Raw genomic sequence first — 12,829 nt, 5'->3', positions numbered from 1 at the left:
TGTGTAATTTCAACACACTAAGTACATACATTACTATCGAAGTTACAATTAATAAAAATAGGTATAATCCAGGCTTACTCCAAGGTTACTGACATATATATTGGAATAAGGAATAACTAGATTAAGGAAAGGAACGAATTAAAATCATTATTTTTATTAGATTTTTTTTCTACAAAAATGGTTATTGTAGTTTATTTCTATGTTTATAGAAGCCACGGAGTTTTATTAAGAATTTTAGGTGAACTACAAAACTTTTCTACATTAGTCAACTAACCGGAGTATTTTCTTTTTAACAAAGTATACCGTTAGTAACAAATGAAACTTAATATTTGTAACAGCACAGTTATGAAGCTCTTCTACGCTTTTACATTTTATATTAAAGCTAATTAACTTTTATTCTTCTAATGAAAGGTCTAAAATTCCACTACAAAGGCATTTGAGTTTAGCTCCGCTTCGCCATCATTACATAGGTAAGTAATAGCTAAACAGTAGGCCGTAAGGCTTTTGACTATACAAAAATAAATATTACTGGAATACATTTTATATGAATTATTATATGCAGCATTTCGTTTTAAAAAATAAAAAAAGAATACTTTTAATTCGTAACTTTAAAAAATTTAAATAGTACAAAAATGACATTCTAGTTCGTACATAATTTAAATTTGGCACACAAAAGTATCATTAGATTTTATATGATATTTGTAATTAAAATGATATGTTACAATCGAGATATTCATTCTAACATCATTTTATATGTTTGGTGTTCCTCTATTATCTAAATGATATGCCCAAAAGATTACAGTGTACTTATTTTTGCCTAACATAGTCTAAAAACTAAATAACAATTTTACTGTGATTACAATACAATAAAACAGAAGGACTAAAATATAAATTTTGAACAAATAAATAAGTAATACTGCTGTAAACAACAACCCCTACTTCAACTATATCTACGTACTCTTGCTATACATAAACAGCGTGTAACAATATCACAGATTTTTAACTTTGTAACACTAATAGACGATTATCTACAGAAGCAATATAACTTGAGGTGCGCGTCGTGCACGCAGTAGCTCTGATCGCCATACAGGTTGAGCCTGCTGACGGTGCCTGCCAGCAACCAGCCGCCGCTGCGCCGACGCACCGTCGCCTCAAACAGACCGTCCCCAGGCGCCGTGCGCACTGTCACTATGAACTCTCGCCACCCCACTTCGTAGTCTTCTGGCTTCCCCACTTCCATCTCTGTTACTTCTAATATCTTAGCGAGCAGCAGACGCTGGCACTGCCGGTGGGGACGCAGCATCACATTCAGTTGCCGGACCAAGACCGCGCCCGCCGCGGATGCCTCCTTGCTCGTAGTCGATATCCTCCTTCCTGTGAGACACGTGCACCAGTGATCGTCGATTCCAGCGACGGAGCATGTTCGATTTCTTGGAATTGGCAGAAATAAACTAATACTTCGGTCCTGAGCGTAGTGCGACGAACTACGGTGTCTTACTTTATCGTTTTTGATACTATCCATGTTAACGAGATCCGATAGGGTTGCGTATAAGTCAAAAGGTGTGGTGAGACGCCTGCTGTTTAATTTCAAATTATCGTAAGCCAAGGCGTAGTTGTCGCGGAAGGAGGTCGGCAATAGAATGTGAACGAGCGGTAACCTTTCCTCGAGCCGGCCCTGCTTAGTGAGCCTGATGTCACCCCAGCGTATGCCGTGGTCGCTTAGTAAAATTAAAATTGTGTCTTCTAAATATTTTGATATGTCTAAATGCTTTAAGAATGTTTCGTAACTCTCGTCCATTATAACGGGGTAATTTAAATAATCGTGACTCATAGTCACTTCCCAAAAGAACCCAAATAATTTTGATGATTTCAAAGTTTTCGTTAAATCTTCTATATAGTCGAGTAAAACTTGGTAAAAATATTTATTTCCCATGCATATAAATGAGTTAAAATCCTTATTATTTCCAACGCGTAGCTCCGCCTCGTGTACAAAAGTACGTATATAATAATCGGTGGGCGTGCCACTAAACCCCAGTTTTTCAAAGTTAAATGTTCCTAAGCTGGCGCTGTCTTCGCCGAGTGCGGTGAAGTATCCAGCCTCTTTAAACCAGTCCCATATAAAAGGGCAATTGTCAAATGTAGCTCTTACGTTAGGCCAGCATGTTCTCTTTAGGTCTGTGTCTCGTATACCGAGAAGTATCGGTATTAGATTAGGAAATGTATTGTCTCCAACTTTATTGTAACCGAATAATTCTATAGCACCTTTCTTTTTCAAATACGATAAAGTTTTAGGCATTGTTCTGTAGAAATTTAATCGAGAAATCGCATCTATGCCCATCACCAACACGTTGTATCCTGATTGATTAATAGGTGCTTCGGTTGAATCTTCCTTGTACGATAAAAAAGGTTTCTTCATCGCAAATACATAAAACTGTTCATATGATATAACTTTGTCATGGCTGGTACAGGATACTTTAACAAATTCATTGGTGACTTCGATGTAATCGTAGAAGTAAACGCATTCGTCATATTTTACCCTGTCGTCTATGTCAGCGGATGATATGTCGCTTATAGATAAAGGCCTATAGAACGCTTTATAACAGCACGTTATATTAGTAACAGAGGGGTACTCAATATTTTCAGGCGCTAACCAAATATGTGTTTCGTTATTTTTTAACAATGATATGTCTTTATTTTTGCAAGGTTTTAAATGTGTTGGATATTCGATAAATTTTCGTATACTTTCGTCGAATGGATGTAAGTCTGGAATGGTACAGCCTTCAGTTTTAATGGTAAATCCCGCGCCAGAATCGAATGGATCATATCGATGGGTAGAGTACCAAATAGTGCTGACCTCTCGTTCATCCCCAAATATGTCAGTACTGTTATTTAAAATTAGCATCAGAAAACTGCCGCTGGAAATAGCCGCCAAAAGTAATTTGTAGCGAAACCTAACGGCAGCCAAACGACCGACGATACTATTCGTCATCCTGAAATAAAAATATTTCTTGTTTATTTAACCAATACATGCATTTTAAATCGAATTAACATTCAAAAAAAAAATTATAATTTCGATTGTGTATTTATTACTAATTTCATATGATTTATTGTAATTAATTATGAGAAATATTAATAAGCAATTTTTTTTATATGGCTGACTTTATGTGCCGGCCAAATTTAAGTTCTGTTCCCAGTCCTTGTTCAGTCTATGGACATCGGTAACTTCACTATTTTAGCGAATTCAAGTGACCGATTGCTCGTTTGCCATCTTCTAAGTAATATAAAAAATTAAAAATTTAAAAAGAGACAAGCCACTTAAAAAAGTGGACAAAAAGTACAAATTTTAAAAATGTTATTTTTTTTTAATTCAATTAATATTTTAACAGTCGACTTACCTAACGAGTTAATCAAAACACTTAACACAACATCAAGGGTCTTAACGGGCGATCCACATTTTCATATAAATATCAGTACCTTTATTTTATCCTCAGTCACACTTATGAACTGATCAGTTATAGATTGTTGATATGTTTAGTTAATAGAATGTAAACTTATTTAAAACATAACTTTACACTTTTTGATAAAAAAATAGAATATGTCGCTTGTGTACTGTGAGGAGAAATGGCGGGGCGAAACTAAGGGTCGCGGCGGAGGGCGCGTGGACCGGAGGCTGTGGGCATGCGCCAACTACACCGATGACTTTGTTTCCATTATACGACAACCTTCGATATCGGTTTTTATCATTTTAATACTACGAATGTGTGTACTTTAAAAAAGAATGCAAACGAGCTTAGTACCTTCTTTGTACGTTTATATAGTAATTAGACTTAAACTAAGATGCCATGTTTATTTCATAGTAACAGAGACACATGGATTAAGAGATTACATGGATACTATAGGGTTGTTCATTTTCTACTTTTATACTAGTAGTAAAGATTTTAAGTATCATTTTTTCCGGATAAAATAAAACATTTGACTGTCAAAAAACTATCACCAAGAGTAATCTTCGTAGCTTAGTTCCAATAAAACATGTCCATAATAGGCAATCAATACTTTTCCCATAAGATAGCTACATTATCACTGAGTAACATAGGCTATATTTATTACTGTATTGTTTTTTGTTTCAAGCGCTATTTTTTATGGTTATGTGAAAAGTGGTTACTTTTAAATGTAAATGTATACGTTTACAAAAAATCCCATCGTATCGGATTCGGTAATGGCGTTGGATAATTGGCATTAACGCAGGAGCGTTTAATGAATATCTTTTTCCACCTTATTGGTAATTCATTGGATTAATCTTTAACCATCCCGTTTTATTACATTATTAGTTTTATATTATTTGGTCTTTGTCTTTAAAAATATTGTAATTCTAAAATTAAAATATATTTAAAATTACATACAGTGATGTGTATCCAAAAATGTAGTCTATTCCAAACTTATTTTAAAATACAAAACATGGAACATACTATGAAAAAACAATAATATATAACCATGTCCCTGAACTCGAATGGTTTTAATAAAATATCTTTATTACGGTTGACATTTTTGAAAGGAAAAAATAAATGAATAATGAAAAATACATGCAGTTATTATTTTCTGCTCACCGCAACATGCAATCTCGTGACTGTTTTAAGCTTAACGCTAGATTATAAAACAAATGTGAATAAAAAGTATAAGAAAGGTTCAAATGACTTTGAAATTTCCGTTAATGTTGATTTTCATTCGTATGTTGACCGTGTGTCTGCGTCACGAAAGCCAATTTAACGTTGACCTACCATACTTTTCATTCTTTAATGTTGGTAATGTGTCAATCAATATATTACGAGTAATAACTTAAACATTCCAGCTTTTCGTTTACCGTAGCAAGGATCAACTTTACAATTCCCGAAGCACGTAAAATATTAAACGAGTGATTTAGGGTAGTAACCATTTACTTTTATAACTACTTTAAATTTTTAAGACAACGGCATACTTTGTACTAGAATTTAAAAAAAAAAACGATCTCAAACAAAATGCACAAAAGTAACAAAATAATGTCTCTCTAAACTCTAAAGAAAGTTCTCTTCTTTCTTGTAACATGTCTATATTGTATAATAATTGTTATTTCGCAGTCGGTGTCGTGTCGGCCGAAGTAAATAGGTGACATTTTATATTTGAGATGTATTAGACATACTTACGTTTATGTCCCTACTTAGGCCGAAACCAACTTTGTGTAAATTGGTTTCGGCCTAAGTAACGGCCAAACCAAAATTACAAATTCCTTGACTGATATCGTGTAGGTAAATGTAAATAATGTAAGCCGATGTTCGCCTACTTAATGTAAGTAATTTTTTACTATATCAGTAGTTAATTTTACAGATAAATATATAACGGGTTCCTCACGATACAAGCGTACTGTAATTCTCATTATATCTTAACTCAAATAATTAAAAAAAACTTAAAACTCACCTTAATTCAAGTTTATATATTTTATTCCAAAATTAATTAATTTTGTATTTTTATTATTATGTTAAAAGTCTATATATTTAATAAATAAAGGTTTAAACTAGTGTAAGTAATAGTTACACCTATACTAGTGTCGGACTGGTCGGAACATTCTTTTTGAACTCGAAATGCCTCCTGACGTGGATGGTAATTATTTATTGTTAAGGCTTTGCGCAGCTGTGTTGAATTATGGCCGCTTAATTATTATATTAAAAACTATAGAAAAATATCAAGAATATAAAATATAAAAAACAAACATCACTTTCTATGTTTGTTATCCGAAAAGTTTTTTACATTATTCATAATTTTTCTTCTATACCTATTTTTATTTAAAATAATAACAATTTATAACAATACTAGCAACTGTTGGCAATAATATGTTGTAAGTTGCTTAAAAAACTGATACTGATACAAAAATTTCTAATAGCACTGAAAGAATATTGCGTTTTTTCGCCACTGTATCATCAATCGCCATTACGTTCACCATAATACCTATTTAAATTGTTTAATAACTTTCGTGATACATAATAATTAATTAATCAAGAAAAGGCTTAACTCACGTGTGATCGTCCGGTGATGGAACCGACGATTGGCATCTTTTTGAAGATGGACCCCGACGGGTCCGAAACTAGTCGGGGCCGTCACCGGACGATCACACGTGAGTTAAGCCGTTTCTTAATTAATTAATTAATACCTATTTGTGTAAGTTCAACATGTCCGCAATGCAAAAGCGTGGTTGACTAAGGCCTAGTCACCCTGACTTGGATAGGCTATGAGCTTCTCTGTGGGAAATATATTCTGACGATGTCTTATAAAATATCGCTTTCTCACGCGAATGTGATTAACTAAAAGAGCTTTTCTAACTGTCGCCTATATGATATCTAAGGTAATAAATAAAATGTTGCAGCCGATCAAATATAACTAACCTTCTAATTCTAAATATCCTTTCTTGGCAATAGTTCGTCGCTGCTTTGGTAGAACTTACACTGCTTTGGTTCAACAAAGTGTTATCGTCCATCATTGTTTGGGACTAATTGCTATGTTTATAGCCTTGTTAGTGTTTAGTTTGAATATTCACATATACACGTTCGTTTTCAAGTCATACAGTTATTGTGTATTGGCGGCACTGCTTTTGTTGGTACATTTTGAGAATATTTCTTTTCGGATATACAACATGGGCGTCGCCAAGAAGGGCAGGAAGAGTAACCCGTCCAGAGATTCGAAAAATTTTTAATTATAAACTACCACAAAATACTAAAATGCCTACTATCCCTTAGATCCACATAGATAACTCAGAAACTGGTTGTCAATATTCAATTACAGAGTTTGGACCACATGATGATAAGCGTTCCCTTTGGAAAAGAAAAATACTAGCATAGGCCATCGGCTGTCGAAGTCCTTGATTTACAACGTCCAACATTATTAACATAACATTATTGAAGTTTTCTGGATATGAAGTGCTAGTTTGGTCACTATTTGTTTACAGTCAAAAGTAAGTAAAAACTTAACCTTGGGTATAACGGGATTTGACAATATAATTTAAGGTAAAGTAATCAATGAAATAAAAGACTGTAAAAGTAAAGTAGCCAATTATTAAAACGTATCAAACATTGGGATTCGTATTCCGACCATGACAACGAGTAGGGCTTTTAAACATTGTTTTTCAAATAACTGCAGCATCATATTCAGAATGTGTTGATTAGGTTGAAACTGATTTTGATTACACGAACTATATATATATTTTTCATTGTAACTTTTACGATATTGGTCTAGTGTATTTTATAGAAGGTAAATTGTATGTTTTATAAATTATAATAAGTCCAAACAGTTTCATTCGATTTACTCAATTCATGGGGTGAGTCAGGAGGGGAAATTTTGACGCATGCGCCCTACTATTGTCACCCCTCACATCCCGTCGCACTTGTAAACTAACCCTAGTGTCTAAAAATAATTCAATTGAAAAACATTTAACAATTATAAGTCGATTACAAGATATGAATGAGGACCACGTCGTTCTCCCTCGAGGTGAGAGGTTTCACTATTATTATGGAAAGTCAGGAAGTTTTCTTGATGGAAAAATCAATAACTTAATAATAGAGGTATAACCTAGCGGTTTCCGCAGTATACGGAAGAAAAGGTTAATTTCACATGAAAAGAATTATGTAGTTTTAGTGAACAGTTCTATTTGTGATGAAGGAGAACGTGGTACTTTATGTACATATGTCTTCATGAATTCTCATTGAAGTTTAATTGGCCTTCTCCCCATTTTAAAAGATACGGACCTAAACAATATGAAATACATACAGATGCAGTACATCTTCGCAAAGACTTCGCTCTGAGTTAACAAGTTATTCGAAAAGTTAATTAAATATGTGATTTTGTACTTAGGAATGAACAAATTACAGTAACTAAGGACAAGTTATGGCAGCTGCTGCAAATGTGTTCTTTAAGCATTAAGGTTTCCTGATTGTTGATACGTAGTAACATGTAGCATTTTATTTATTCCAGGTCCTGGCCCTTCTCTTTCTCACGCTGATCCCGTGGCCGGGGCCGTCGGTTTTCAAGATCACTTGTTCACGTGACAACTCCAAAATTGTGCGAAAAGTTATACAAAACAAATGGATGCCAGTACTAGAAAGATTTCAGGTCAGTTACCTTAGTTACAAATTTTAAGATTAAATAGTTTAAACTTTCATGAGACATTTATTATAAAAAATAAGGAACGGCTAACACTCAAGTCTAAGTATTAGGCATTCCATTAGCCGTAGAGGTTTTTAAAATGATAAGACGGATTTTGCTTTTTGTTAATGTCTATGAGCTATGTTTTGTTTTTAAATGAAATACACCTGGTGTTAGTAGTTTTTGGTTTGTTGAGGCACATCCACAAAAAATCGGTCTTATTGTATTTTTTCTCGTTATGTTGTCTTGGTTTCCTTTTTGATTGGTCAGAATGTGAATATTTGTAAAGGTAAAGCTGCCATTGGAGTGTCCGTTCCACCCGGCACGCGACATTTTCGCGCCGCAGCATGCCGCCAAGCTGCAACACCGCGCCTCGCAGTGGACCTGCGCCTTCTGCGGCAAGTCCTTTTACGAGGAGCGACACCTCGACACGCACTTCGACCAGCGACACAAGAACCAGATTAACAAGGTATATACACCCATTTCTCTATGTCTCACAGAGGAAGACAAAGATTTTCGACATTCTGGAATAATCGTTGCGTCATTATAATTATCAATTACTATGTTATAGAAAAATCACGTGTGAATATATTATGTCGCACTATAAAAATAATACGAGTACTTCTACCTCATCTTGCCGCCGGTGTGTTTTAGGCGGAGGATGCGGTATGCCTGGCGGACTACTGCGATATAATGCGGTGCCAGGTGCTGGCGGCGCACGGGTTGCTGAGCGGCGTAGGCAAGCCCGTCACAGATGTGGAGGTATGGCGCGACCTGGAGGCGGCGCGGCGTGCGCTGGCACCGGCGGGGGCGCGAGGTTTAGTGCGCGCGCCGCAGCGCCGCCGTCAGCGCCCCCGCTCCGGAGCCCCGCCGGCACCCGATTGCCCGAGAACTGATCCAAATGCTGAAGGTCCTGGTAAGTCTCGTTTGAACACTCGATTAATTTGTCACCATTTTACATATATAATTACATAATAATTGAAATCACAGAAACAGAAGAGAAAAGAAGAGAAGAAAACGAGGGCGACACAAATCAAACAGCAGAGCTATGCGACGCTGATACAGTGGAGTCGTCGTTGCCTCCTGACAGCAGACAAAAGAGATTAGCGGACTTGCAAGCGGAGCGCGCGGCTTGCGATCCCTTGAGGTTACAAGCAATCAAGGTAATTTCTATTCAGTTATTTGTAGCAAGAGTTTCACTGTCTATCACCTGAGATAATCCTTATTCTGTGACTAAGTTTTTTAGGCAGTCGTAATAATGTATACTAGACCCACTTATAGTTGTGTGTTCAGCGCCACTTGGATAATTTTTTTTCTATATTCCTAAGGTGCGCTGTGAAAAAGTCGTTCATTCCTGCATTGCTACTCTCCTGTTGCATCTAACACAACACCAGTTTACGGAATTAGAAGGTTTGTATCCCTTATACCTAAATAAAAGCCTAGCTGTAGCAAATAACAAACTGCATATTTGTACATGCAAAATACCTTTTGTTACATAAGTATATAACATTAGCTATGTATATTTTGCAATATATCCACCACAATTTCCAACAAAATGACATTTCCGATGAAAACACGAAGCGCAATGGCCGTAATGTATGTATGGTTGTGTGTGCAGAGGAGATGCAGCGAGCGGTGTGCTGGTACCTGAGCTGCGACCGGTACTGGGAGGAGGCGGCACCCGCCGCGCGGGCCTTCCCCTGGCCGCTGTTGCTGGCGCTGGCCACCGGCCTGGCACTCGCTCTCTGCATGTGCTACTACATCATATGGATCGTCTTCGAGTACATGCATTATTATTAATACATTAATACTATTTAAATTTAATAAAATTATTTTTTATTTTAGACTTTCAATATTATGTTTAATTTTTATTTATTTTGCAAATTCTTCAGCATTCTGTTACGCATTATACATAAAACGCAAAAACCCAAGGGCCTGCCCATCATCCATTGGGTCATAATTTTCTTGGCTTGCTTTCTTAACGGACATGAAGGGGTGCATTGGTGTGAGTAGTACTATTTTCTGAATTTTTTTAACTGGCTTGATATAGTTTAGTTTTTTGCTCAACTTTTGCAATTTTTCTCTCGGATTTAATCAAAGAGCTTTGCTTATAGAGTTTAGAAGTTCGCTAAATTAAAAGGCGTATTTGAATTTATGCTAAATTAGCAATGTTTAAATCTTAATGCTCAGTTCCTGTAAATACACGTAAACATTGTATGCTTGATTGTAAATAATTTCATTTCATGATATCAATTCAATTCAATCTTCATTCGTTTATTGTAATTTTTCGTTGATGCAATGCTCAACAATTTTATTAACATTATAAATGCGAATGCTTGGATGTATGAATAGCAGATCTTGATGAAATTTGGAATAGATGTAGAACATAGACTGGCAGAACACATAAGCTACTAATTAAGTTTTTTTTAATTTTGCGCGGATCGAGACATCTTATGTCGCCGGCGACATTAATGAACAATGTCTAATAAACAATGTGTATGTTCAGTTCTGAGGAGGGCAGCGTGGCGGGCAGCGCGTCGGTGTCTCTGACGACGCATTCGTCGCCGACGCGCGGCGAGCGGTTGGCGGCCGAAGAAGCACTGGATGAGGAGCAGGACGACCACTACATCTACGTCACCTATCCCCCCGAGCTGAAGCGCCGCCTGCTCGAGAGGTACGCCAACAACCGCATCACGCTTATCATACTCACACCATTCTTGCGACAGACGCGCGTCGACTGATCTCATTGCATCTTATCTATTATGACATTTGTACGCTCATTTCGTACAGAAACGTATCACTGTTTAGCAAATTGTAAGTTTACGTACAAGAGAAATGAGGAAACAACCTATGCACATTATAAGTTGAATATAAATTTAAGTACTAAATAAAATATTTATCGTTTTAATGTTTATTGAGTTAATTTTGGTCGAATGGACGTCGAATATTGTGTGTAGAATCCTTAGAGGTTAATATAAATGATCGTTTTATTTTTTAGTTCATATATCATTATTAGAATAGATGACAACAATGAATATATTTTACTTATAATTTTCTTATACCTATAATGTTTCGGGACACATGATTTCAACTTAGAAACATATTTAGATACACATCTAGTTAGACTATTTATTTATTGTTATATTTGTGATGGGTATTCATAGTAACTAATTGATTTATTTATTGTTTTAGCTGCTACAATAGAACAACTCGACTTTGAAATCAAAAATGTCGTCCCGTTGCGTCGTGCATGACATGAAATATTTTTTTTTAAACGTAGTTCAATAGAAGCAACTGAACAGTCTTATCTATAGTTAAAATTTAATGGCCATGTGTGTGACTGTTCCTTATATCGATAGACGTAGAACATTATATGCAACATGTAACATAAATTATTTATGCGTTGTAATGCATCAGCAAATACAAGTATAAAAGTGCAGCTGTAGTATTCTCAATATTTAAAAGAAGTATGTTTGGGGCATGTATGTAATACTTTTTTCTTAACACTATCATAAATACATATTATTATACATATATATGTTTGTGACATATATATTTGTGATAGAATGTTTGACAAGTGACGTGAAATGTTAAATTTATGCATTTTTTTAAACAATATGTTCTACAATGTAATGTTTTCAACTACCAAAACAAAATCAAACGACTAGTAGGCGACTAGTAGGTTTGTAAGAGTGTAATTGATTTTGGAATACTTTCGATGTAAGGTACAGCGCAAACGCCGACATAAAAAAGTTTTCAGCAGTTTTGTCTAATAGCTAATGGTCTAGTGATTGTTATTAGTTGAATAAATACTTTTTAATCTGCGTTAATATTGTTATTAGTTTTTAAATCTAGACATTAGATAACTTATAATTTTTAGAACTAGTTATTGCTTAAAAAAACGATGTGCCTATTATTATGTGTTTATCATAAGCTTTGTTTTTGCTCTATACCCACGTTGTAGTTTCTTTAACAATAAATATTATGTCTACTTTAAAAGGGGAAGAAATTGAAAGGATTTAAATTAAGTCATTGTAAAATATTACACATAGCCAAATTATAGAATTAGAGAGATGCCACACGAGTGCCACGTTGTCGATGGTTTCAATAACCATTGTACATGAGTAAATTCGTCTAAGCACTGTAAATGGTTGGGGTTTGAAAATACTAAGCTTCATTACTTCCTAAGACGTAATGAGGTTTCGCTTTGCAGATTGAGTCTGAACTCTATTTTTAAAATGTATAGCGGCATTGCAAAGCCGTATGACCAGTGTTGCATCATTAAATATTGTATTTCTTCATTTTATCAATTAAATGAATTTAGGAAATCATTAAAAAAAAATAATCATTATATCGTCACTGTGATGTCAAGGCACAAATTATTATTCCTGTTTATCTAAGTTTTATGAAGCAACGAAATAAAATAATGAAATCTTTATAAATGTTAAAATGTTTTTCACTTGATGAAAAATTTAAAAAAGTACGTCGTTTCTGTAAGAAAAAAACGCATAATTTTTTATGTAATAAGAAATGTACAAAATAAGTTAGAATGAGATAATACTTGTGTATATAAGTAGAGATAGAGTATACAAATAGTGCTCTAAATATTTGTTTGCAGGTTTGCATTTTGTATTAAGATCTTTGTTATAGAGCAACATTTATAATC

General features: G+C 34.9%; 2 protein-coding genes across 3 annotated transcripts; one reads left to right on the top strand and one right to left on the bottom strand.

The window, feature by feature from the left end:
• Positions 1 to 772: 772 nt before the first annotated feature.
• Positions 773 to 3,526, bottom strand: LOC106713330. The gene is made up of 2 exons (XM_014506126.2): positions 3,396 to 3,526; positions 773 to 2,990 (listed from the first exon to the last, which is right to left on the bottom strand). The coding sequence occupies exon 2, from the start codon at positions 2,987 to 2,989 to the stop codon at positions 1,025 to 1,027; it is 1,965 nt and encodes a 654-aa protein (XP_014361612.2). The 5' UTR covers position 2,990; positions 3,396 to 3,526; the 3' UTR covers positions 773 to 1,024.
• Positions 3,527 to 6,916: 3,390 nt separating this feature from the next.
• LOC106713307 lies at positions 6,917 to 11,637 on the top strand. Of its 2 annotated transcripts, none has more exons than XM_045678779.1 (9): positions 6,917 to 6,976; positions 7,993 to 8,130; positions 8,453 to 8,632; positions 8,818 to 9,079; positions 9,154 to 9,326; positions 9,492 to 9,573; positions 9,782 to 9,944; positions 10,670 to 10,837; positions 11,356 to 11,637. In XM_045678779.1, exons 2-9 carry the CDS (start codon positions 8,107 to 8,109, stop codon positions 11,381 to 11,383), a joined length of 1,080 nt encoding a protein of 359 aa, XP_045534735.1. In that variant the 5' UTR covers positions 6,917 to 6,976; positions 7,993 to 8,106; the 3' UTR covers positions 11,384 to 11,637. The 2 variants fall into 2 exon arrangements, with proteins under 2 accessions (XP_045534735.1, XP_014361562.1); XM_014506076.2 differs by lacking the exon at positions 6,917 to 6,976 and adding an exon at positions 7,396 to 7,509.
• The last annotated feature ends 1,192 nt before the right edge of the window (positions 11,638 to 12,829 follow it).

This window comes from Papilio machaon, chromosome 1, assembly GCF_912999745.1.
Source record: "Papilio machaon chromosome 1, ilPapMach1.1, whole genome shotgun sequence".
NCBI lineage: Eukaryota > Metazoa > Arthropoda > Insecta > Lepidoptera > Papilionidae > Papilio > Papilio machaon.
Note: the sequence above shows the minus strand (reverse complement) of the source record. Positions and strands in the feature narration are given on the sequence as shown.